This window comes from Callithrix jacchus, chromosome 8, assembly GCF_049354715.1.
Source record: "Callithrix jacchus isolate 240 chromosome 8, calJac240_pri, whole genome shotgun sequence".
Taxonomy (NCBI): domain Eukaryota; kingdom Metazoa; phylum Chordata; class Mammalia; order Primates; family Cebidae; genus Callithrix; species Callithrix jacchus.
In genome coordinates, this window is record NC_133509.1 from 79,460,098 (window position 1) to 79,485,213 (window position 25,116).

At 37.1% G+C, this 25,116-nt stretch overlaps 1 protein-coding gene across 7 annotated transcripts in view; it reads right to left on the minus strand.

The window, feature by feature from the left end:
- Nucleotides 1–15,057: 15,057 nt before the first annotated feature.
- The window catches only part of KLHL28 (kelch like family member 28), a 38,982-nt gene continuing 28,923 nt past the window's right edge, over nt 15,058–25,116 (minus strand). For all 7 annotated transcript variants that reach the window (XM_002753851.6, XM_078334837.1, XM_009005983.5 and 4 more), the window contains 3 exons: nt 24,642–25,085; nt 21,714–21,922; nt 15,058–19,613 (listed from right to left, as the gene is read on the minus strand). In XM_002753851.6, the coding sequence (XP_002753897.1) occupies nt 19,450–19,613; nt 21,714–21,922; nt 24,642–25,085 (817 nt within the window). In that variant the 3' untranslated portion in view covers nt 15,058–19,449. The remainder of the gene's footprint in view (nt 19,614–21,713; nt 21,923–24,641; nt 25,086–25,116) is intronic.

Consider the following 25,116-nt stretch of genomic DNA (forward strand, 5'->3'; position numbering starts at 1 on the left):
GCCTTTGAACTCTTCGTAAATATGTTGTCCGCTGGAGTTGAAGGAAAAGGGCTGATTCCCAACTCCTGCAGTATTCTTCAAAAACACTAGGTGGCAGGAGCTCCACGGCAAAGAATGTAAAGGACCTGGAGCGAAAAAAATACCTGATCTTTTTTGGCTTTAAAAGTATTAATCTACTTTTTTTTTTTTTTTTTTTGTCCAGGCTGGAGCTATGTTGTCCAGGCTGGAGTGCAATGGCGCGATCTCTGCTCACTGCAACCTCTGTCTCCCGGGTTAAGCCATTCCGCAGCCTCAGCCTCCTGAGAACCGGGGACTACAGGGGCGCGCCAATAAACCTGGCTAATTTTTGAATTTTTATTAGAGACGGAATTTCGACATGTTGGCTAGGCTGGTTTCGAAATTCTGACCTCAAGTGATCTGCTCGCCCCAGCCTCCCAAAGTGCTGGGATTACAGGCGTGAGTCACTGGGCCCAGCCACTAACCTACTTTATAATTTGGGTGAAGCAAGCAAATTTTCCTTCTGTTCTATGACACTATTTACTCATAAGTCGGAGGAAACATACAACCAAGGCGCTTTTGATAAAGTTGGCTGTGCTCTCTGCCAGCACTCCCGCTAAAGTATGATTTGTAAGCTGGCCCTGGGGTTTCTTCACCTATTTCCTCCCAACCCTCATGGCTTCTGAAATTCTCCCCTCTTCTTTCACCTCTCATTTTGAGAAGGCTTTGGAATTTCTATTTTTAGCAAGCTAATAAAATGCCAGAAGACCTAATTCAGGACTGCCTTTTTTCACCCAGGAAAAAAATTGGAGTTGCAGACCAAGTGAATCATGCTGTATGATCAATGGATTATCTCTATTATTATTATTTCTTGATTGATTTCTGGTTTTCAGGCTGTCGAGGAAAGGCAAGAATATGGCAGTTAAATCTGGACTCTGAAATTAGATTGCCTGGATTCAACCAGGCTCAGTCATAGGCTGTGTGGCTTTGGCCTGTGACTTAACCTATTTCTGTTTCCTCACTGATAATACTATAATATATCTATATCTCATAAGGTTGTAGTGAGGATTAAATGAATTACTATATATAGCACTTACTGCCTGACACCATAATACTCACTATGAAAGTGCTAGCTACTAAGGCAGGAGAATAGAGAATTAGGGTAACGAAGGGTTAAGGCATAAGCAAAAGAACAGCAGGTGCAGAGAGTTCTAGGTAAGATTAGGCAGCATACAGGCCACATCTGGCTCCTGTAAACAAGACAGAAGTTTTCACTTCAACCTCTGATTGCTAGCCAAGCCTCCACTTCAGCCTTTGATTGGCCATAGGCCAATCCTTCATAGGGTGTAACCAATTAGAGACCTTCAAAGGGCACATAGGGGTGTTGCCCAAGTTATTTTTGGCTTTTATGAAAACCCCAGGGGAACATTTCAATCGAGGGGCTTTTGAGCTGCTTCTTGAAGCCTATTCCCAGTCTGCGAAATGTACTTTCACTACGTTTTCGTGATGTTACTCCATTCTTTTGTTGCTTTGTCCTTTGTGGTTTCCTTCTGTTGTTACTTTGCGTATTTTGTTCAATTCTTTGTTCAACACGCCAAGGACCTGGACAATTCACTACCATTATTGATTCCTCTTTCGATTTTTTTAATCAGGAAGCTACAGTAAATTAGTGCGTAGTGTTGTTGCAGAAAATGAAGTAAATTCTATGCAAATATTTCCACTTCGTTGGCTGAAAACCATTGCTGGTATTTCTGTCGAAATTAAGCTCACAGAACAAATTACATTGTAAAAATAGTTTTTACAAAGTTAAATACATAAATTAGTTGAAAATGCAAGAACAAAGCAAAAGCAAAAATGTGAAGAGAAAGTGAATGAGAGCTGGTAGAAGTGGGCAAGATCTAGCAATGTTGATGTCATCCACCCTGGCCCAGCAATTCCACTTCTGAAAAGCTATTCCCTAAATACAAACTGACAAATGCACAAGACTGTTTATCACATTACTAGTAAAGGCAAAGGTCTGAAAACAACCGAAATGTCCATCAGTAGACTAGTTAAAAACCTGTGGTATATCCACACAGCAAAGTGCTGTGCAACTGTAAAAGAGTAAGAATGATCTCAATATATTGATATGGAAAAATCTCCAGAATATATTAAGTGAAAAAAAGTCAAAAAAAGTGTTTTTGTAGTATGCTATCCTTTTTGCAAGGAAATGGCGAAAATGGCATTTTATTTATTTATTTATTTTGAGACGGAGTTTCGCTCTTGTTAACCAGACTGGAGTGAAATGTCAGGATCTTGGCTCACCGCAACCTCTGCCTTCTGGGTCCAAGCAACTCTCCTGCCTCAGCCTCCCAAGTAGCTGGGACTACAGGCGTGCACCACCATGCCCAGCTAATTTTTGTATTTTTAGTAGAGACGGGGTTTCACCTTGTCGACCAGGATGGTCTCGATCTCTTGACCTCGTGATCCACCCGCCTCTGCCTTCCAAAGGGCTGGGATTATAGGCATGAGCCACCGTGCTCAGCCCGGCATTTTATTTTTAAAGTGAAACAATGAAACCAATGTCTAATAAAAGTTATTACCTATAGAGAAATAAATTGAACAGGGTAGAAAAGATGAAAATGCAGACAAAATTTCCGTGACTGCATCTTCTTGTATAGTTTCTACTCTAGAGTCAAGTAAATATTATATATAATTAAAAATTAAATCAAAAAGTATGTCCCTAAAAATTAAAAGCTGGATCAAAGTAGCCTAACTGTATATTCATTAGGTTATTAACCAAAGAAAAGTATTACTTTATTTGACTCTAAAGCCAGCGTTTATATCATACATCCCTGTAAAATATAATCTAAAGATGGAAGAATAACAGTCTTAACTTTCGGTCTTATTATTTATTGGTCTTAGTATTTATAGCTATATCAGTATTGTTATTTTGAAACTATTATACATACATTGTAAAGTAAAGGAAATAGGTAATTATGTCAATGTTGCTAGACCAAGATTTTCAGGCTACAAAAAAGTATCTTAGAATGAAAGCATGTAAGTAGAAGCCTTTTTTCTCTCTCTAAAAAATAAATAAATAAAGTATTTCCTGACTCTGCCTACTGAATAGCCTATAAGCAAGGACAAATCAGAAAGCACCTCTAGCACCCATATTGGGATCTCTAAATGCCATTTCCTAGTGAAAGGTCCCATAGGCCCTTAAAGGAAAAGGTGATTCTGGATCTGGGAAAGAAAATATAAAAGAAAACTAAAACACAAGAGCGCCTGAATCTGATACCTGAATTGTGGTTACAGAAGAGACTATTCTTATTCTTAGGATACATACACTGAAGTATTAAAGGATAAAAGGACACAACGTATGCAACTGACTTTCAAATGGCTTGAAAGAAATGAGAAAACATAAAAACGAATAAAGCCAAATGCTAAACATTGGTTAATCTTGGAAAAAGTATAGAAGTGTTCTAACAACTTTTCTGTAAATTTGACAATCTTTTAAATTATTTTAGATAATTTCATAATTTTCTGGTACTTAAAAAAAAAAAAGAAAGGAAACTTTCAAAGGAACTTAGTGGGTATCCACAGGACTAGGATGGACAATTAATTGAAATGCATATATTGAAACAGATATGTAAAAATTTTTGGTTTCATGATACTTAATCATCTTTGGATGTTGCTAGGTCACCAGTTCATTACTCTGAAGATTGAGAGAGGAATGAATGAGACATTTTCCCCTGCCATTCTTGTATATTATGTATCTCAGAGTAACCAGATAAGTGACAAGGAAGTGTTTTACTTTAAAGTATTCCAGCTAATAAATGCAGAAGAAATGACAGAATTGGAAAAAATCACTGTTTTGTAACTCCTAATGTAGTATTAGGTTTGGTGCAAAAGTAACTGCCGTCTTTGCCGTTACTTTAAAAAGCAAAAAACAGAATTACTTTGGCACCAACCTAATAACAGATCCAGCTGTGGCCATCAAGAGCAGCTAAAGTCATCAGGAGAGAGTTTCATAGGAAACTTGATAATGGAAGGATCAGGTTAACTAGAAGTGAAATAACCAGACATAACATACCTTATGATGCAATGCAGTAGTAAGTATATACCACGTCAATTATGCTTGACAGAAAAAAAAAGAACTAATCAAGACTCTACATCCAGCCGGGCTGGTGGCTCATGCCTGTAATCCCAGCACTTTGGGAAGCTGAGGTGGGCGGATCACCTGAGGTCAGGAGTTCGATACCAGCCTGACCAACATGGAGAACCCCTATCTTAAAAAAAAAAATAAAGACTCTACATCCACCTAAACCAGTTAAAAGAAAACTTGAGGGGAGGACTCAAGATGGCGCTGTGAGAACAACCCAGGATTGGAGCTCTCGTTCAATCCGCAAAGAGGTGAGTCGGAGTTGCATTTCCAGACTGATCTTTGTAGCCCACAGAAAGGGGAAACTCCCAAGTGTAAGGGAGACACGGGACGCCAGGCAGTAAGTCTGCCTGGCAAAGCCGGCAGCCGGGGCGGCGGTGGCCGGCCCTACCCAGCAATCCCCACAGGGCGCGCTTGTCCGGGTGCCCTGTTGAACCGGCAACCTGAGACTTGAGAGGGCAGGACTTGAGACTGAACGAGACTTGGACAGTAGGCCAGCCCAGGGGATTGCAGGGACAGAGAGTTTGGGGTACCCAGTGGGACGAACAAAACCGCGATTTTAAACTATCCCGAGCAGACGGTCCGAGACACTCTGTGGGGGAGGGGCGTCCACCACTACCGAGGCAACCTGCCCCAACTGAGATACACGCCCACTGCTGACGCAGCCAGCCGTTGCCGAGGCAACCCGTCCCTACTGAGATACACGCCCACTGCTGACGCAGCCTCCTGTTGCCGAGGCAACCCGTCCCTACTGAGATACACGCCCACTGATGACGCAGCCTGCCGTTGCCGAGGCAACACGCTACAACGAAGAGACTCCGCCGCAGGCCGTGGCGGAGACCACAGCAGAGCCTGCAGGAACAGGGCGAATCACACAACAGCAGGGCGGAGCCTCGGCAGGCAAACAGTGGCTAGTCTGCCTCCTAGCTGGGCAGGACACCTCAACGGACATCGAAAAATAAAGCCCGAACCCCCCTACACAGAGCATTTGAGAAAAAAAGGGTTTTTTTTAATGAGCTCTGTTGCAGCAGAATCAAACATAGCAGCCTAACAGCCCTGAATGAACAACAGAGCTCACAGCTCAGAAATTGAGCTCCTAAAAAGAACAGACTGTCTCCTCAAGCAGCTCCCTGACTCCTCTATATCCAAAAGACTGACATTTGGCAGGCATCATCCTGGGACAAAGATAGCAGAAAAAGAAACGGGTAGCATCCCTCACTGTGCCACAGCTGCTAGAGGTGCACCCCAGACAAGCAGGGCCTGGAGTGGACCTCAGCAGTTGTACAGCAAAGGGGCTAGGCTGGTAGAAGGAAAACCAAGTAACAGAAATACTTCATCATCAACAATCTGGGTGTCCACTCAGAGACCCAATCGAAAAGTCAGCAACTACGCAGACGACAAGTGGATAAACCCACAAAGATGGGAAGAAACCAGCGAAAAAAGGAGAAAAACACCCGAAACCAGAACACCTCGCCTCCTAGAAAGGACCAAAACTCCACACCAGCAAGGGAACAAAGCTGGACGGAGAATGACTGTGACGAAATGACGGAATTAGACTTCAGAAGGTGGATAATGAGAAACTTTTGTGAGCTAAAAGAACATGTATTAAATCAATGCAAAGAAACTAAGGAACTTAAAAAAAGATATGAGGAAATGATAACAAGAATGGATAACTTAGAAAGGAATATGAATGAATTAAAGGAGCTGAAAAACACAATACGAGAACTTCACGAAGCATGCACAAGTTTCAATAGCCGAACTGACCAAGCAGAAGAAAGAATATCTGAAGTTGAAGACCAACTCAATGAAATAAAACGAGAAACCAAGATTAGAGAAAAAAGCGCAAAAAGGAATGAACAAAGTCTCCAAGAAATGTGGGACTATGTGAAAAGACCTAACCTACGTTTGATAGGTGTACCAGAAGGGGACGAAGAGAATGAATCCAAGCTGGAAAATACTCTTCAGGACATCATCCAGGAAAACTTCCCCCACCTAGCAAGACAGGCCAACACTCAAATGCAGGAAATACAGAGAACACCACAAAGATATTCTGCAAGAAGAGCAACCCCAAGGCACATAATCGTCAGATTCAACAAGGTTGAAATAAAGGAGAAAATACTAAGGGCAGCCAGAGAGAAAGGTCGAGTTACCCACAAAGGGAAGCCCATCAGACTCACAGCAGATCTCTCGGCAGAAACACTACAAGCCAGAAGAGAGTGGGGGCCAATATTCAACATTCTTAAAGAAAAGAACTTTCAACCCAGAATTTCATATCCAGCCAAACTGAGCTTCAGAAGTGAAGGAAAAATAAAATCCTTTGCAGACAAGCAGGTACTCAGAGATTTTGTCACCACCAGGCCTGCTTTACAAGAGCTCCTAAAAGAGGCACTACACATAGAAAGAAACAACCAGTACCAGCCATTCCAAAATCACACTAAATGCTAAAGAGCATCAACATAATGAAGAATTGACAACAACTAACAGGCAAAACAGCCACTTAGCATCAAAATGGCAGTATCAAATTCACACATAACAATATTAACCCTAAATGTAAATGGACTAAATGCACCAATCAAAAGACACAGACTGGCAAATTGGATAAAAATCCAAAACCCATCAGTGTGCTGCATCCAGGAAACCCATCTCACATGCAAGGATACACAAAGGCTCAAAATAAAGGGATGGAGGAAGATTTACCAAGCAAATGGAGAGCAAAAAAAAGCAGGAATTGCAATTCTCATCTCTGATAAAATAGACTTTAAAGCAACAAAGATCAAAAGAGACAAAGAAGGCCATTACATAATGGTAAAAGGATCGATAAAACAAGAAGAGCTAACGATCCTAAACATATATGGACCCAACGCAGGAGCACCCAGATACATAAGGCAAGTTCTTAATGACTTACAAAGAGACTTAGACTCCCACACAATAATAGTGGGAGACTTTAACACTCCACTGTCAATATTAGACAGATCAACCAGACAGAAAATCAACAAGGATATCCAGGGCTTGAACTCAGACCTGGAGCAAGCAAACCTGATAGACATTTACAGAACTCTCCACCCCAAATCCACAGAATATACATTCTTCTCAGCACCACATCACACCTACTCAAAAGTTGACCACATAATTGGAAGTAAAGCACTGCTCAACAAATGCAAAACAACTGAAATCATAACAAACAGCCTCTCAGACCATAGTGCAATCAAGTTAGAACTCAGAATACAGAAACCAACCCAGAACCGCACAGCTTCATGGAAACTGAACAACTGGCTCTTGAATGTTGACTGGGTGAACAATGATATGAAGTCAGAAACAAAGAAGTTCTTCGAAACCAATGAGAACGAAGACACAACATGCCAGAATCTCTGGGACACATTTAAAGCAGTCTCTAGAGGAAAGTATATAGCAATAAGTGCCCATATGAGGAGAATGGAGAGATCCAAAATTGACACCCTATCGTCAAAATTGAAAGAGCTAGAGGAGCAAGATCAAAAAAACTCAAAACCCAGCAGAAGACAAGAAATAACTAAGATCAGAGCTGAACTGAAGGAGATTGAGACACGAAAAACCCTTCAAAAAATCAATAAATCCAAGAGCTGGTTTTTTGAAAAGATCAACAAAATAGACCACTAGCCAGATTGATTAAAAATAAAAGAGAGAACAACCAAATATATGCAATAAAAAATGATAAAGGGGAAATCACCACAGATTCCACAGAAATTCAAACCATCATCAGAGAATATTACAAACAACTCTATGCACATAAACTAGTAAACCTGGAAGAAATGGATAAATTCCTGGACTCCTGCATCCTCCCAAGCCTAAACCAGGAGGAAGCTGAAACTATGAATAGACCAATAACAAGGTCAGAAGTCGAGGCAGCAATTAAGAGCCTACCACACAAAAAAAGCCCAGGTCCAGACGGGTTCACAGCCGAATTCTACCAGACACACAAAGAGGAGCTGGTACCATTCCTTCTAAAACTATTTCAAACAATCCAAAAAGAGGGAATATTTCCCAAATCATTTTACGAGACCAACATCATTCTGATACCAAAACCCGGCAGAGACCCAACAAGAAAAGAAAACTTCAGGCCAATATCCATGATTAACATAGATGCAAAAATCTTCAATAAAATATTGGCAAGGCGAATGCAACAGCAAATCAAAAAACTTATTCACCATGATCAAGTAGGATTCATCCCGGGGATGCAAGGCTGGTTCAACATACGCAAGTCTATAAACGTAATTCGCCACATAAACAGAACCAAAAACAAAAACCACATGATTATCTCAATTGACGCAGAGAAGGCATTTGACAAAATTCAACAGCCCTTTATGCTAAAAACCCTCAATAAACTCGGTATCGATGGAACGTATCTCAAAGTAATAAAAGCTATTTATGACAAACCAACAGCCAATATCATACTGAATGGGCAAAAACTGGAAGCCTTCCCTTTGAAATATGGCACTAGACAAGGATGCCCTCTTTCACCACTCCTATTCAATATAATTCTGGAAGTTCTAGCCAGAGCAATCAGGCAAGAAAAATAAATAAAGTGTATTTAAATAGGAAAGGAGGAAGCCAAATTGTCTCTATTTGCAGACGACATGATAGTATACCTAGAAGACCCCATCACCTCAGCCCAAAAACTCCTGAAACTGATAAGCAACTTCAGCAAAGTCTCAGGATATAAAATCAATGTGCAAAAATCACAAGCATTCGTCTACACCAATAACAGACTTAAAGAAAGCCAAATCAAGAACGAACTGCCATTCACAATTGCTACAAAAAGAATAAAATACCTTGGAATACAACTCACAAGGAATGTAAGGGACCTCTTCAAGGAGAACTACAAACCACTGCTCAACGAAATCAGAGAGGACACAAACAGATGGAGAAACATTCCATGTTCATGGTTAGGAAGAATTAACATCGTGAAAATGGCTATACTGCCCAAAGTAATTTACAGAATCAACGCTATCCCCATCAAGCTACCATTGACTTTCTTCACAGAACTGGAAAAAACCACCACGAACTTCATATGGAACCAAAAGAGAGCCCGCATAGCCAAGTCAATTCTAAGCAAAAAGAACACAGCGGGGGGCATCACACTACTGGATTTCAAACTATACTACAAGGCTACAGTAATCAAAACAGCATGGTACTGGTACCAAAACAGAGATATAGACCAATGGAACAGAACAGAGGCACTGGAGGCAACACAACATATCTACAACTATACAATCTTTGATAATCCTGACAAAAACAAGCAAGGGGGAAAGGATTCCCTGTTTAACAAATGGTGTTGGGAAAACTGGCTAGCCATGTGCAGAAAGCAGAAACTGGACCCCTTCCTGACACCTTACACTAAAATTAACTCCAGATGGATTAGAGACTTAAACATAAGACCTGGCACGATAAAAACCCTAGAAGGAAATCTAGGCAAAACTATCCAGGACATAGGAGTTGGCAAGGACTTCATGAACAAGACACCAAAAGCATTGGCAACAAAAGCCAAAATAGACAAATGGGACCTAATGAAACTCCACAGCTTCTGCACGGCAAAAGAAACAGTCACTAGAGTGGATCGGCAACCAACAGAATGGGAAAAAATTTTCGCAGTTTACCCATCTGACAAAGGGCTGATATCCAGAATTTACAAAGAACTCAAATGGATTTACAGGAAAAAAACAAACAAGCCCATTCAAAAGTGGGCAAAGGATATCAACAGACACTTTACGAAAGAAGACATATATGAGGCCAACAATCATATGAAAAAATGCTCATCGTCACTGGTCATCAGAGAGATGCAAATCAAAACCACATTGAGATACCATCTCACGCCAGTTAGAATGGCGATCATTAAAAAATCTGGAGACAACAGATGCTGGAGAGGATGTGGAGAAAAAGGAACACTTTTACACTGTTGGTGGGAGTGTAAATTAGTTCAACCATTGTTGAAGACAGTGTGGCGATTCCTCAAGGCCTTAGAAATAGAAATTCCATTTGACCCAGCAATCCCATTACTGGGTATATATTCAAAAGACTATAAATCGTTCTACTACAAGGACACATGTACACGAATGTTCATTGCAGCACTGTTTACAATAGCAAAGACCTGGAATCAACCAAAATGCCCATTGATAATAGACTGGATTGGAAAAATGTGGCACATATACACCATGGAATATTATGCAGCCATCAGAAATGATGAGTTTGTGTCGTTTGTAGGGACATGGATGAATCTGGAGAACGTCATCCTCAGCAAACTGACACAAGAACAGAAAATGAAACACCGCATATTCTCACTCATAGGCGGGTGATGAAAAATGAGAACACATGGACACCGGGAGGGGAGTACTAAACACTGGGGTCTACTGGGGGGAAAAGGGGAGGGCCAGTGGGAGGGGGAGGTGGGGAGGGATAGCCTGGGGAGAAATGCCAAATGTGGGTGAAGGGGAGAAGGAAAGAAAAGCACACTGCCATGTGTGTTCCTATGCAACTGTCTTACATGCTCCGCTCATGTACCCCAAAACCTAAAATCCAATAAAAAATTAAAAAAAGAAAAAGAAAACTTGAAGAATGGGACAATAAGATAAACGATACCACAAAAAAGTAATTAGCTAAATCCAGCATGTGGGGCAATCTACTAGACTAATGGCCTCATTTCCTCAACAAATACATGGCATGAATAAAAGGGGTGGGAGATAGTGACTGGTAGAGATTAAAAGAGATTTAAGAGACATAACAGTCAAATACAATGAATAAACCTCGTTTAAACTCAAAATTAAAGCAACCAATGGGAATAAAAAAATTTTTTTGAGACAATCATGGAAGTTTGTATATAGACGGTACTAAATATAGTATCAAACTAATAAAATAAATACTAAGTAAAGTAATATAAAAGTAATAACTTTTCAGTGTGTGTATATCAATGTGGCTTATGGCAAAAAATTTTTTTTGAGACAGAGTTTCACTCTTGTTGCCCAGGCTGTAGTGCAATAGCACAATCTTGGCTCACCACAACATCCGCCTCCTGGGTTCAAGCAATTATCCTGCCTCAGCATACTGAGTAGCTGGTATTATAGGCATGAGCCACCACGCTCACCTAAGTTGGCATTTTTAGTAGAGACAGGGTTTCCCCATGTTGGTCAGGCTGGTCTTGAACTCCCAACCTCAGGTGATCAGCCCGCCTTGGCCTCCCAAAGTGCTGGGATTACAGGCATGAGCCACCACACCCAGTCTAGAAAACTTTTATTGTTGTTTTTTAGAATAAAATTTTAAGGTGTCCTTATGAGTTAGAGATCCAGTTTCATTTATTTACTGATTATATCATATGATGTCTGGGATTTTCTTTCAAATATTCCAGCAAAAACAAAAGTGAAGTGAATAGGTGAAATAGGATTCGCAAAATATGTTTAATAGGTGACGCTGGGGGCCACTTGCAGTGGCTTACACTTGTAATCCCAGCATGTTGGGAGGCCGAGGTGGGTGGATCACAAGGTCAGGAGTTCAAGACCAGCCTGTCCAAAATGGTGAAACCCTGTTTCTACTAAAAAAAATACAAAAATTAGTTGGGCCTAGTGGCACATGCCTGTAGTCCCAGCTACTTGGGAGGCTGAAGCAGAAAAATTGCTTGAACGCAAAAGAAGGAGAGGAGGTTGCATTGAGCCAAGATCGTGCCACTGCACTGCAGCCTGGGCAACAGAGTGAGACTCCATCTTAAAAAAAAAAAAATTGACACTGGGAAATGGGTATGTGGAAGTTCAATTTCTATTAAAAAGAACAAAAATAAAAAGCCTGGAAGACATATCAAAACTCACTTGAGCTGTTCTAATATGCATTGTCTTTTCATCACAGCACTAAATTTTACTCCTGGACTTGAGTTCTGGCTCTGCACTGGAAGGGTTTTTTTGTATTCCATTACAAGTCTATTGCTGATTCCTAAAATCTTCTCATCATAATCTTTCATATTAGAGTTGAAACTTCCACTCCCATTACTGCTGCAAAGGAAAGGACTATCTAGTAATTTTATGAAAGGACCCAAGAGGGTTCTTTCTAGACCTCTGCCAGACATACTTTTCTCTAGTCTCCCTTCTAGGAAGAAAAAAATCTGAGGTAACTTTTTACATTCCTCAAGTGGATTGTGGGATATGTCTTATATTACACCTTTACACCTTCCACCAAGTCTTGCACATACTAAGCCTCAATAACTGTCAGCTGACCAATTTTACTATGAATTCTGGGTAATGTGAAAGCTATCTCAGCATGTGTTAGAATAAAAAGGCAGAACTAAAAAAGCATCTATGTAGCCAATAAATCTCAAGTTCAATATTTTAATGTGTACTCCATTTATAATGTATTATTTAATTTTCTGTGTCATCTATAATACCCTTTAAACACTTCAAGATACGTCTGTTAAGTTCCAGCTTCAATTCTAGAAGATGTCCTCATCAAGAACACAGTTGAGATCTTTAATATCAAAAGAAAGGAATTCAGTGTATCAGATATCTGCACTTCCATGTTGATTACAGCATTAGTCATAATAGCCAAGATACAGAATCAATCTAAGTGTCCATCAATGGTTGAATGGATAAATAAAATGTGGTACATATATACAACGGACTATTCAGCCATAAAAAGAATAAAATCCTGTCATTTGAAACAAGATGGATAGAAATTGAGGATATTATGTTAAGTGAAATAAGCCAGACAAATGTTGCATGCCCTCACTCGTGTAGGAGCAATAAAAAAATTGAACTCATGGAGGTAAAGACTAGAAAGATGATTACCAGAAACTGGGAAGGATAGTAGCGAAAGGGGAAAAGAAGGGATGGTTAAAGGTACAAAAATACAGGTAAATAGAAGGAATACGATCTAGTGTTTGGCAACACACACAGGGCCTGTCGGGGGGACAAGAGAAGGGAAAGCATCAGGATAAACAGCTAATGCATGTGGGACCTAATACCTAGGTGATGGGATAATAGGTACAGCAAAGCACCATGGCACATACATGTTTATCAATGCAACAAACCTGAGGTCCTACAAATCTATCCTGGAACTTAAACTAAATTTTTTTTTTAAAAAGATCTAGTGTTCGGTAGCATAATAGGGCAACTACAGTTTTGTTTTTGCTTTTTTGAGACAACGTTTCACTCTTGTTGTCCAGGCTGGAGTGCAATGGCAAAATCTCTGCTCACTGCAACCTCTGCCTCCCAGGCTCAAGAAATTCTCCTGCCTCAGCCTCCCGAGTAGCTGGGATTACAGGCATGTGCCACCACACAAAGCTAATTTTGTATTTTTAGTAGAGACAGGGTTTCAACATTTTGGTCAGGCTGGTCTTGAATTCCTGACCTCAAGTGATCCAGGCCAACTACAGTTAACATTAATTTATTGCATATTTCAAAATAACTAAAAGCATAGAATTGGAATGTTCCTAACACAAATTATAAACGTTTGGAATGATGGATACCCCAATTACCCTGATTTAATCATTGCATGTTATATGCTTGTATCAAAATACCATATGTACTGCATAAGTATGTACAACTATTATGTATCATAACAAATTATTTTGATAATTTTTTTTAAAAGAATGGATTTAAGGGGTGGCTAGCTAGCATTCTAACTAGAAAACCCATGCTCAAAGCAAGTTCAAGTATTCTTATCTCGACATAATCTAATCAGTATCCAATGCTTTGCTAATTAGCATATTAAATGTCAGGAACATTTCTTGGGGAAGTGGCTCATCGACTACAATGATACCAGAAAGTTGCTCTTGACCTGGCATGGTGGCTCATGCCTGTAAATCCAGAAATCCAGCACTTTCTGAGGCTGAGGTGGGAGGATGGCTTGAGGCCAAGAGTTTGAGAACACCCTGGCCAATTATTTTGCAAGACTTCATCTCTACAAAATAAAAATTTTAAGAATTAGCCAGGCAGTGGCCCACACCTGTACTTCCAGCTACTCACGAGGTTGAAGAAGGTAGGATCATCTGAGCCAAAAAATGAAGGCTTCAGTGAGCCAAGACTGTCATTGCACTGCACTCTGGCAACAAAGTGAGACCCTATCTCAAAAAAAAAAAAAAAAAAAAAAAAAAAAAAAGAAAAAGAAAAGAAAGGAAAAGAAAAAAAAGAAAATTACTTTTACTCATAAAGACTGAATCCATTCAGGCCTGTAATTTACAACTTCCTAAAAATGGCACCCAAGTCTCAATGGCTTATTTCTTTAGGATTGTGTGTTACCTGTGCTGACTATAAAAGTAATGGAATCCTCTTGCATATTACCGTGTCTGCATCAAGTAAATTTTTTTTTTTAAGATGGAGTCTCCCTCTGTTGCCCAGGCTGGAGTGCAATGGCGAGATCTTGGCTCACTGCAACCTCCGCCTCCTGAGTTCAAGTGATTCTCCTACCTCAGCCTCCCGAGTAGCTGGGACTACAGGCGCATGCCACGACGCCGAGCTAATTTTTTAAGTAGAGACGGGGTTTCACCATGTTAGCCAGGATGGTCTCAATCTCCTGACCTTGTGATCCGCCCGCTTCGGCCTCCCAAAGTGCTGGGATTACAAGGCGTTAGCCACCTCCCCTGGACTAAACCTTTCTTAAAAGGCTGGGTAGAGTAGAGATTCTAAAAAAGACAGAAATCTGGGATTACAATGGGCTTACTGAAGTCTTTTGCTCCTGTTTTACTTATGAATGTTTCTTTGAAAAGTCATAAGACATTTACTTATGAATGTAAACGTATGAATGTGTGGCAGAATTTGGCCTAAGACGTGTTTTTACTGTAACCTGAAAAAGAGGATGTAAAGGAGTGACTACTCTATGGCTACTACCTATCTATGCAAAAAAATCTAAGAGTTGAGCATGACTAAGTTAGCTTGGTTCAGTTCACAATTATGACATACACAAAGTAAGATTTTTCATTTTTATTGAAACATTTTACATTAAATGAAATTTAACCATAATCATTATAGAACATTACCACAATAATAGACACAAAATAACCTTTAAAATAAAAAAAAAATACAACTCTCAACTACTTAAATGCCACTTTACTATGTAAACATAAATAAAATAAAACCCTGATGCTAAAAAGGTACATGTCCAGAGGTAAAATACATATACAAAAACATTTAAAGTAACATAATCCACAACTAGATCACATTCTTTGCAAGAGAGTACAAATATTAGTACTCTACAGCTACAAAATTTCAGAATCCTGTTAAAATCAAAACCACTGCTGGTTTATTATACACAGCACAATTCATAAGGCAAAAATATAGGCGTTATCATCCAGTTCTTTAATTTCACTTGTATTTTAAGGCAAACTTGGAACTTTTTGCTTAGTATTAAAATAAATGGGACTTACACATGATAACTTGACAAAATTAACAATAAATTATCTCTAGTTGAAGATGTACACTATAAAAGACATACTGATAACAATTTTTCTCTCTGCAGAGATGTAAACTGGATTTTTATTTGACTCCATAGTCACACCAGTAGGAAAATTTGTAAACCTATTGTATTAAAAATGTATTGTATTCCTCACTCTTTTCAAATGTGCATCAACACCAAATCAATGTATTGTAAGTGAAAATCCAGTACATATCCAGCCATAGAATAATTGTTATCTAATTAAATCATGTCTAATTAAAGTGCTGTTTACAAAGGGAAAAAATGGTTAAGAAATAGAACTGGATGTTAACTTGACATCTGACATCTTATAATTTCTTAACTTTTAGACTACAGAGGTTATGAGGTTATCACAAGTTTACTGAACTTTAAGCAGTGTTTATTGTAGAATCTGATTTTCCTGAAAATGAGCACTTAGGTGACAATACCAGGAATCCAACACCAAAACTGAAAACAAACACATATTCATATATTTCTCTCAATGTCAGCCAGAGCCTTGATACTATAGGAAACACATATTTTTAAATTTTCTATAGTTTTCCTACTAGAAAATACATTATCCAATTCTAGGAGATTTGGAGTTCCATAAATATTAGGTTTTTAAATATTTCTTTTTCATGCCAATAAAACCTAATTGGACACTAAGAAATTGCTTATGCATAAACTAAGTCTCTAATCACATCTTATGACATCAGAGATAAGGAATTAGATTCATCCTTCTATATAATAGTTATTAGGATCTCTCCCACTATATTTTACTCTCTTTGAATGAAAGAGTGTATCTTACTTATCTCTCTAGCTCCCACAGTATCTAACAGAATATCTCATACATAAGGTAAACCCTCCATATGTGTCAGATTATCTAAATAAAATTTCAAAACCTAATGCCATTTTCCTATCACTTGATACCACTTCCTGTATTTTAATATTCACTCATATTTAAAACAATAATAGCAATAACATGGAATTTATAAATATCTTTGGAGCTACATTAAAAGCCACTTTCATTCTATTACAACATCCAATGAATATTGAATAGCCAAGGATGTCTAACAGATTAACTCATTATAATTACAGGAGGCAATTATCTTGCAACTGATTATATTAGTTTCTATTTCCCAGTGCTGCTCTTTTCCAAAATATTTCTGGGAAATCTTAAATAGCTTTTCTTTTCTTGCCTGAATATGTGTAATTATTTCTAATACTTTGAATCCTGAGGATTTATAACTAAATATTTTGATCCTTTTAACATTAGAAACACGTGGCTTTAAATTAATTTGTTAGCAGTGTTCATAATGAAACTTCTCACGAATTTGTAAAAGAAGGCTCTAATGTAAACATATTAGTTGTCAGGACAGATGAGTAGCTCTGGTTGTTATGAATAGTACAGTAGGTTAAGCAGTTCTAAAAGAAATATACCTGTACATTTTGAACATTTTTTCTCTTCCCTTCACAGATTTTCATGATCTGTTCACTGGTGTATGGCTCCTACTACTGCCCAAGGTGTTTCACATTTAGTCTTCCTCAAAATGAAATTTAGATTTTTTTTCAAAAACAATGACCAGTACATGTTTTTGATCTAATTTATCAAATGATTATACAATAATTTGATAGTGGAGATGTTACATGAGTAAAACATTATTAAAATACAATGTATAGAATAGATGTGTTTATAATTAAAATCATTTTCTATAGTCTTTCAAATTCCCTTATCTTTAGGGAATAGGGGATTAAAAATAGTATAATAGGATATATTTAGTAATTAGATTGTGATATAAACAAAGAAAATGAAATTGGGAAAATAAAACTAAATATGTGATGAATCTATTTTAAACTGCTTTTCTTTAAATAAAATCTGGGCCAACCACAATAGTGCACCTATTTCTATGTAATAGATTTATTCAAATCAATGAAAAAGTTATTGCTATATATTATTATGTTATTCAAACAAGCAACATAGAAAATACTCAGACTATCAATTGTATTAGTTGCTCCTGTTGAGTTCTAAATTAGAAGAGACTAAAAATCACTTGCAAGGTTTTATAATATGTGCAAATATTCATAAAGCATGATACATTTATGATTAAAAATGATTTTACATAGTTTCGTAGTATATATTTAAATCTACAACTGGTAGTTTACGGAAGAACAAAGAACTGTAAATTGCCCGGCTATAGTATTCAAGAAATAAACATATATACTAACAAATGAACCTATGTTTCATCATTACAAATGGCTTCTTAACAATAGTCTAGAACATCATGGCACTTAAGAATATAGTATGAATTTTTTTCTTAGGAAAAGTTATACATTGGTCTTGCAGAAACTTTATAAGGAGATTGCAGACAGGTTAAAAAAAATCAAGGAAAAGAAAACCAAATGGCGACAGTACCAAAATACAAGTACCAACATCATAATAAAATGCAAGTGAATATATTTAAGACTAACAGACATTTACTAAAACATGCTAAAATAAAGTAAGTTAACCACTTCCTTTAAATAAGCTGTCAGTGGCTATAGCAAACAATTTTGCTTTAAAGATCATTTCTTTAATCAAAGTAGAACTCAACTTAGAACCATTACTCAAGTAAACATTGAGTTCCAGTTTTCCTCAATAACATTAAAATATTCAGTTACCTAAAGAAATGTACAAAGTAATACATAACTGCCTAGTGCTTTATATTTAATGCATATATTTCTGTTTTCAAGGACATGTAATATCTACCATAAGAAGAAAGAAGATCAAAAATGTAACTTTCTTTAAATCACTATTCAGAAACCATGTAAAGCATAGCACAGGCCATTTTGATGATTTTTGGATGTTAACATTAGTGTAATCACTAACATTTTAATAAGCACAAATGAATCAAGCCATTAAAAATGCAAAAGACTATCAAAACATGTCATGCATATCTCATACTGAACATCCAAAAGGACATCAGTTATAGCCTTGTTATAAATCCTACAATTAGCACCATTTTTTTTATCTGAACACTTTGAAAAAGCAAAGTTCTTAAAAAACTAAAATTACTGTAAGGATATATGAAAAAAATTAATTTGCACTAAGAATGGTACTAAACACTGCTCAAATATTTACATCAGCACTGAGAGGCCTGCTGTACTACTGAAGAAAAACTGAAACAACTGATATACTTAACTCCTATCCATGCTAACTATAGCATAGATAGGTAATTAAATTCATCCAATGTTAACCTGCCCATACACAAAAGGCATAAACAACAAATTTATCTGACTTCCTAAAATAGGGCCCCAAATATCATGATAATAAAAGCAATTATCTTAAAAATTTATTACATCCCTAGCCCTAAAACCATTTAGCAGGAAGAGTATTCAGATGACTCCCTATGGCATGTTATTTACAACCTTTAAAAGTACCAAAATAAAAAGCAGCCCTTTATTTGTTTTAAAACAAATAAAAAATGTGAAGCATAAGAATTTACATTTCAGAAGCAGTATCAGCACTCTTTCCATTCATTCAATATACTCCAGCACCTAAAGCATCACTCATCCTAGTAAATCATGGTAACAGGGAAAAAGAGCTAAAATTTAAAAAAAAGAAAAAAATGCAGCAACGTTTTCTCTACACGGACACTTATGAATATAAAACTAGTATATCTCAGGCTCAGGGGGAAGTGCACAATTCAATTGGCAAGGTCTTTACTTATTTTTTCTTTTTGATTATTGATTTACTGTGTAATCAAGAGCAACCAAAACTACTTGTCAATTAAAAGTACCCAGCAAAACTTTGAGTCTTCATGCTACTTCAAGTGAAAAAGAAAGCAATGCAGCTTGTGGGTTTCAGAAAACTGGGCCATCCGTTCATGCAGTACAAGTTTCACCATCTTATTTCCAAGAGTTCACACTTGTCAAAGTGCAGTTAACCCAAAGTTGCAGCGACAGTATATCATGCCAGCTGCATCCAGCCACGTATCTGAGATAGGATCATATTTCTGCACTGTATTCAGATAGGAAGACCCTGAGTGACCACCGACTACATAAAGGTAGTTATCGATTACAGCAGCACCAACTCCTAGGAAAGGTTGATAAAAAGAAGAAAGAAACATGTTAACCACGAAGTAGACTTTTTCTCACTAAAAATAAATTTGTATTTTAATGTTTTCTTGAAATACATTTTAACAATTATTAATTATACAAGCAATATACAGCAGTCCCCTTATCTGAGTTTTTGCTTTCCATGCTTTGCTGCAGTCAACCATGACTAGAAAATAGGGAGTAATGTACAGTAAGGTATTTTGAGGGAGACCACATCCACATAACTTTTATTACAGTATATTGTTACAATTGTTCTATTCTGTTATTGTTGTTAATCTTACTGTGCCTAACTCACAAACTAAATTTTGCCATAAATATATATGTATAGGAAAAAACATTACATATATTGTGTTTGGTATTATCTGCAGTTTTAGTCCACTGGGGGTCTTGGAACATATCCCTGTGGGTATGGGGGGCCTACTGTAGCAATATGTGTTTGCTGGAAAAACACAATCCTTAAAATAAAAGTAAGAGTTACTGAGGTGGGAGGATCACTGGAGGCCAAAAGTTTAGAGGCTGCAGTGAGCTATGACTCTTTCACTGAACTCCTGTCTGGCTCATCAGAGTAGGACCCTGGCTAAAAATGAAAATAAAATCAAGTTAAGAGTTGAAATCCTCCTTTACCTTTCCTCTCTAATCCTACTCTTCCATTCCCTTCACTACAGGAAAATGGAGTCTATCTTTCCATAGGCTTTCTTCCTTTTTTCTTTAAATTTCCTTTCATTCTGGAAGAATCATTTTATGAGGTTTTCAAATACACTAAAATATTTAAAATATATTAAATAATTTATGCTTCTAAAAATTCTACTTTAGATATTATCAGATATCATTCTAAAAAGAAACAGTTTACTACAAATTTTTAAATTCTCATTGTTTCTATGACTTTCCCTCTCAAGGATACCAAAGACACAAATTATAATAAACACTAAAATAGCTCATTTCAGTTTGTCCTTTCAGTTTCTCTTGCATGTTTGTTTCAAGAGTTTCTTTCATCATAAATACAGGTTGAATATCCAATATCCAAAAATATGAAATCCAAAGTGCTCTGATATCTGAAACTTTTTTTTTTTTGAGATACAGTCTTGCTCTATCTCCCAGGCTAGGGTGCAGTGGCATGACCTCGGTTCAAGCGATTCTTGTGCCTCCGTCTCCTGAGTAGCTGACACTACAGCATGTGCCACATTTGAGGCTAGTTTTGTCTTTTTAGTACAGACGGGATTTCACCATGTTGCCCAGGCTGGTCTCAAACTCCTGACCTCAAGTGATCCTCCCACCTCGGCCTCCCAAAGCGCTAGGATTATAGGTGTGAGCCACCGTGCCTGGCCCAACATCTGAAACTTTTTGTTGCTCAAAGGAAGTGTTCAATTAAGCATTTCACACTTTAGATTTTTGAACTCGACATGCTCAACCTGGTAAGTATAATGCAAATATTCCAAAATCCCAAATCCAAAGTCTGAAACACTTCTGGTCCTAAGCATTTTGGATAGGATAGCCAACCTGTATGAGGAGTGCTCCCTAAAGCATTTCTATCAGTAACTTAAAATCTTTCCCGTAAAATGATGTGATGAGTTTAAGTTCAAGGATAACAATTTCTCCTGAACCACAAAGGTGGATTTGTTTTTTTTTTCTAGGAACTCTGAAATGCAACCCTTTTTGATCAACTATACTCCTTGGGGAAGACAGAACATTTGAAAGTGAACATACAGATTACTGATATACAATAGAAAACAAAACAGAACAATCCAAAGATTGTTATGTATGTAACATGTGAAGAGATGACCTCTGATATATGGACAAAAATAGCTTCCATAAGCATACGCTCTAGCATAAGCATTTCCCAAAATGCATTCACCAAGTTTGAAAAACAATAATCTGCATATTGGCATATACAAGTCACAATAAAGAAATCTATATAATTTTGTCTAGCTAATTGTCTTTCAAGTTTACCACACACAAGTTTTTATTTTTTCTGGACAAGTAATATCCCTGCTGTTATATTCCAAGGAACTATTACTCCAATCACATCATTATAGAAAAAACTACCTTATATGTTTAGAAATTAATAAATTATTATTACCTGTTCTAGGTTCTTTCATCGGTCTACACACAGTCCACTGATTTTGATGAGGATCATATCTTTCAATGCTTGACAAATGTGAGACTCCATTATGTCCACCCACCACAAAAATAAAGCCTAGCATGACACCCACGCCAAAGTGAATCCTTTTATCTGCCATGGATGCAACCATCTCCCAGGAGTCCTTACTTGGATCATAACGCTCCACACTGCAAATATTTTTTAAAAAAATAATTAATTTACAGATCTTTTGTATCATTCTTCCTGACAAAGCAGAACTAAAACCCACTATAGCTTTAAAAGTTCACATAATAGATATTGAACAAGAGTAGTTTGCCACATATGCTTAGGTTTTGCTTATAAGATTACAAGGATAAAATCTTACCTTGTAAACAGGGTACAATTTCACATGCTATTCCATTATATTGTACAAGTAGCAAAGTTTATTAAGAGCATAGAACTTAAGAGTCAGAAGACCTGGGTTCAAGTACTAATTCTGTATACCTAAGGTTGAACAAACCTTAGCCCTACTACTGTGGATCTGTGTAATCCTGAACAAGTCATTTCCTCTTAACCTGCAAAAACGAGGATAGTACAACTTCAAGGGATTCATGTAAGAATAAAGTCAAATGAGTATGCACGTGACTTCGAAAACCAGTAATTGAATACAGATTTGGTTTTTGTTTCTAAATTTTATTTATTTATTTTAGAGACAGGTTTTGCTCTGTCATCTAGGCTGGAGTGCAGTGACACAATCATAGCTCACTGCAACCTCAAATTCCAGGGCTAACGTGATCTTTCTGTCTCAGCCTCCTGAGAGTGATCTTTCTGTCTCAGCCTCCTGAGTAGCTAGGACTAAAGGTACAAGTGACCATGCCTGGATAGAATACATAGGTTTTTAGGATCTTCTATACAGTTAAGGGAAAAGGAAGTGGAAGAGAAGGGGGAAAAGAAAAAAACATTTTTTATTTCTCACAGAATAATTCATGTGGTTTATTGCAAAGCAATTACTGTAGATTGCCTAGTATAAACTGGTTAATCATAATTATCTCAGGGTGATTTAGGAGTACTCAGGAATTTCATAACTTAATCAAGAGAGTTAAAAAAAAAGAATTTTTAAAAAAAGGAGTACTCAGGAAATTCAGTCAAGACTGTGTTCCAGAGAACCTGTGGCATATCCAAGCTGTATTATGGAATCCAAATTAAATTAGAATTTTCAAAAAGCCTTCCCTAGAAAATTCTAGCAGCTGTTTAAGACTATGGTTTGCCCTGAAGGGGCACAAAGGTACAGAGGTGAGATTGTTGGGCTTGTTCTGGCCGTAACCTAATTTCCTGAAAAAAACCTTAAGCATTTGAGAAGCTGTTGCACCATTCTGGAGTTCATAATAGAGACTGGGTAACAATCCTGAAGAAACTCCAGGATAGAATCCATTAGACCAAAATTACTGAAGAGTTGATGAACTGCAGCAAGAACTTCAAGAGCATCAAAGTTAAAATACTTAACCTTTTAGCTTATAAATTTTGGCCAGAAGTTTTTCAAATAATAGAAATGCATGTCTATGTCCCAAATATTTTTCCTTTAACTAAGGCCAAAAAAAAAAAAAAAAAAAGGAGGAAAACTTTGGCTTAAATAGAAGTAAAAATTTACAGATAAAATGCTGTTGTGCCATCACTGTCTCAGTTAACAAACCTCGGCAGTTGTAGATGATTGGTTCCAGGATCCACCCCATCCCAAGGATACCAAAATCTGCAGTTGCTCAATTTCCTTATATAAAATAGTGCAATATTTGCATATAACCTACATATATCTTCTTGTATACTGTAAATCTATGTCTAGATTACTTATAATACGATGCAAATAGCTATCATACTGTATTATTTTTCATTTGTTTATTATTGTAAATTTTTTCAAATATTTTCTTATCCACAGTTGGTTGAATCTGTGGATATGGAACTTGTGGATATGGAGGGCTGACCTATGCTCGCTCATTAAAATACTCACAATCAAAATAACACAAACCACTCTAATTACTATTTAAAATAAAATCTTTTTTCTTTTTGAGACAGGGTTTCATTCTGTTGCCCAGGCTGAAGTGTAGCGGTGCAATCAAGGCTCAAGCCATCTTCCCATGTCAACCTCCCAAAGTGTTGGGATTACAGGCATAAGCCACCACACCTGGCCAAAGATAAAATCTCTGGAACATCAATTTTCAATAAAGGTTCAGAATTATGATTAATTTCCCATATAACCAGTTACTTCACTTTTATTTTTTCCTTTATTCAGATAATACTACAGAATACAGATATCACAAATTTAAACTTCAGCACAAGTCAAATACCTAATGATACATGTATGATTACAGAATAAGAATTCAGAAAGGAATATTTAAATGAGGTTTTAAGTATATGATGGGTTATAGTATTGTACAGACATATAGGAATTAAATTTCCACTTCTTTATTCTATTAAGCAATACAATAAAAGTTTATACACTGTGCACATATATATATGTATATGTAATCTATAATATATATTATAATTATATAATATACACATGTATATATAATATATATACATACATATATATAATATATATACATACATATATATATACACACACACATACACGCAGACATACACACCACACAAAATCTAAAGTTGTCTAACTTCATCTTATTTTTAGGTTTCTGAGTTTTAAAATCTAGTCCATTTACACTGAAAGAATGTAAAATTTAATGAGAGGGATTTGTTAGGTTTGTATTAAATTCCCATGTAAAATAATTACAATTATATCCTATAGAGCAGATTAAGTTTCCTAAATGCCGGAAGTTAATTCATTCATATACACAAATTGTTTAAAACGCAGAAATCACTGCTAATGAGACTTTTAAAAATCCACAAACATATATGATTATTAAATTAAAATACCTGTTCATGTGGGCAGGACCATACCCACCAATGGCATATATCATTCCATCCAATACAGCTGCAGCAAAACAACTTCTTGTTGTAGTCATTGGTGCCACAGGTTGCCATTTTCTTATTTTGGGAATATATTTCTCTACAGATTGTAAATAAGATTGTCCATCATAACCACCTAAGGCATAAAGTTCTCCTGCAAGTACTACTACTCCAAGAGTACTTCGGCTTTCATTCATTCTCTCTAGAGAAGTCCAAGTATTTGTATCAGGATTCCAGCATTCTACTGAATTTTCATGTTTTCTGATAGTGACACCAGGACGCACATTAGTTTCAATACCACCTATAACATATACTTTTTGGTCTAAAACGCATATTCCAAATTCATAGCGAGGAATGTTTAAGGGTGCCAAACCAATCCAAGAGTCATTTTGAGGAAAGTACATCTCCACACTAAGGAATAAGCAGAAAAAAATTAAAATTA